Consider the following 2500-nt stretch of genomic DNA (forward strand, 5'->3'; position numbering starts at 1 on the left):
TGGGTTTGGGAAAGAAGCTGTTAAACTGAAAGAGATCTCACACATAATGAATTAAATTACATACTTAGGGGGGCTAAACGAGAGCGGAAGAAATCTACCAAAATGAATGTGAGCCAAATAATATGTACGGAGAATCATTTTTCCCTTTCCTGGGGATAGAAGATATTTATTCTTTGATGCGTTTCCATAGACCTATTTGGTTCATCATACTAAAGCTTAAGAAGTCCCTGTATTGCATGTGTGTTTCTCATCTGTTTTAATAGCACCACATGCAGGAAATGAAGGGAAGGTTGATAATGAACGTCTCCACTTAAGCAGCTTGAGCATAATCAAATCAGACTTTAATGGCGGCCATGTTATGTAACTGTGTCAAACGATGCTTTGACTAGGCTGTGTGTGGGTGGGTGTGTATGAGTATGTGATGCATGCGTGTGTGTGTTCCTGTTTTCTCATAGTTGTTTTCTCCATTGATGTGTGTCCGCCTAGCCATATGTGTTTTCTCACTACAAGGTATTATCCGACGGCGCTAAATCAATCACATGTATCATTAATATATTATTATTTTCATTATCACAATTGTGTGCACATTTCCCTACCATCTATTTCTAGGCTGAATGTGTGTAGATCTGTATTTATGCGTTCTTGTGTTTCACTGCTGTTGAATAGTTTCCTCTATTGATTATGTTTGCGTGCTTGGGCCTGCGTGTCTGACTGTGCACATTTTCCTAAAAAAATAATCTCGGTGAAATGTGTGTTCGTTTACCTACCATTGTCCTCTCCTATGAATTTGTGTATGTGTGCGTGTTGAGCGGCATTGCCTCAAAATGGTTTTCTTTGTTGAATATGTGTATCCTTACTGTGTTTTCTCACTGTTGAAGGAGCGTGTGTTTGTGCGAACGTGCCCATGTGGCTTTCCCAAGTGCTGTCCACACCATTGCCTGTTTGTGTGTGAAAGTGCGTCCCAAGTGCACGATATGTGTCACTACTGTCGATTTTCTACTGTCGTCACATGAGTCCCTCCCTGCTGTGGTTCTCCATGTTGTGTGTGCATGTGTGCGTGCGTGTGTGTGAGTGTATGAATGCGTGTAAGTCCGCGCATGTGCCTCCCCCTACTGCTGTGCTCTAAGTCGTGTGTGTATGTGTGTGTATGTGCGTGGTGGTCCATTCATGTTTCCCCTCCTCCTGTGGCTCCTGTGTGTGTGTGTGTGTGTGTGTGTGTGTGTGTGCGTGTGCTTCCATGTGTGTGGGTGTGTGCTGGCGTCTCCCCCTACTGCTGCTCTCTCCGTGTGTGTGTGTGTGCACGCGTCCGTGTGTGTGTGGGTGTGTGCGGCTCCATGTGTGTGTGACCATGCGTGTGTCTCCACCACTGTGGCTCTCTGTGTGTGTGTGTGTGCACGCGTCCATGTATGTGTTGGTGTGTGCGGCTCCATTTGTGTGTGACCATGCGTGTGTCTCCACCACTGTGGCTCTCTCCGCGTGTGTGGGTGTGGCTTCATGCGTGTGTCTCCCCTGCAGTGGCTCTCTCCGTGTGTGCTTTTGCGTCCGTGTGTCTGTGGGTGTAGGTCCCTGTGTGTGTGGGTGTGGGTCCCTGTGTGTGTGTGTGCGTGGGTGTGACCATGCGTGCGTCTCCCCTACTGTGGCTCTCTCCATTGATGCCCCCGGCGTGCAGCTCGGGCTCGGTGGAGTTGGAGGAGGTGTGTGAGCGGGCGTCCAGGGCGCTCAGGGACTGCAGCATGCTCAGCAGGCTGTTGGAGGTGGGGAACTGCAGGTACTTCTCCGGGACGTAGCCCACCTGCCCCGTCTTGTTGCGGGCCTGGGACACACACACACACACACGATGGAGCAATGTAGTGTGTCAACAATGGAGAACGATTACGACTCACATAAGTGAAAGCAAGTGAACGGGAACTCTCTCTCTCTCTCTCTCTCTCTCTCTCTCTCTCTCTCTCTCCTCTCTCTCTCTCTCTCTCTCTCTCTCTCTCTCTCTCTCTCTCTCTCTCTCTCTCTCTCTCTCTCTCTCTCTCTCTCTCTCTCTCTCTCTCTCTCTCTCACACACACACACACACACCTGGGGAGGTAAACCCACACTTAATCAGAGACGTATATTTTACACACCCAAACACCTAGGAAAGTGGTTCAATACATTCAAGTGTGTTCTCTTCTTGTTTGTGTGTGTGTGTATGTATGTGTGTTTGTGTGATTATGTGTATTTATGTGTGTGTGTGTGTGTGTGTGTGTGTGTGTGTGTGTGTGTGTGTGTGTGTGTGTGTGTGTGTGTGTGTGTGTGTGCGTGCGTACCTTAACCCAGTCCTCCATGTCACCGTCCTCAATGACCTCCAACATCTCTTGTTCATCTATGGTCAACTCATCAGGCTGGGATGCCTGGGAGAGAGACATATGGAGAGAGGGAGAGAGAGAGGGGAGAGAGAGAGAGAGAGAGAGAGAGAGAGAGAGAGAGAGAGAGAGAGGGTAGAAACCACTTAGTAGGAAATAATGGAAT

General features: G+C 48.4%; 1 protein-coding gene across 1 annotated transcript in view; it reads right to left on the bottom strand.

Annotated features, from left to right (window-relative positions):
• The window catches only part of LOC132474890 (F-BAR and double SH3 domains protein 2-like), a 54749-nt gene that overhangs the window by 4025 nt on the left and 48224 nt on the right, over positions 1-2500 (bottom strand). The window contains 2 exon segments of the mRNA XM_060075793.1: positions 1636-1813; positions 2299-2382. Coding sequence (XP_059931776.1) covers positions 1636-1813; positions 2299-2382 — 262 coding nt within the window.

Source organism: Gadus macrocephalus, chromosome 16, assembly GCF_031168955.1.
Source record: "Gadus macrocephalus chromosome 16, ASM3116895v1".
Classification (NCBI taxonomy): domain Eukaryota; kingdom Metazoa; phylum Chordata; class Actinopteri; order Gadiformes; family Gadidae; genus Gadus; species Gadus macrocephalus.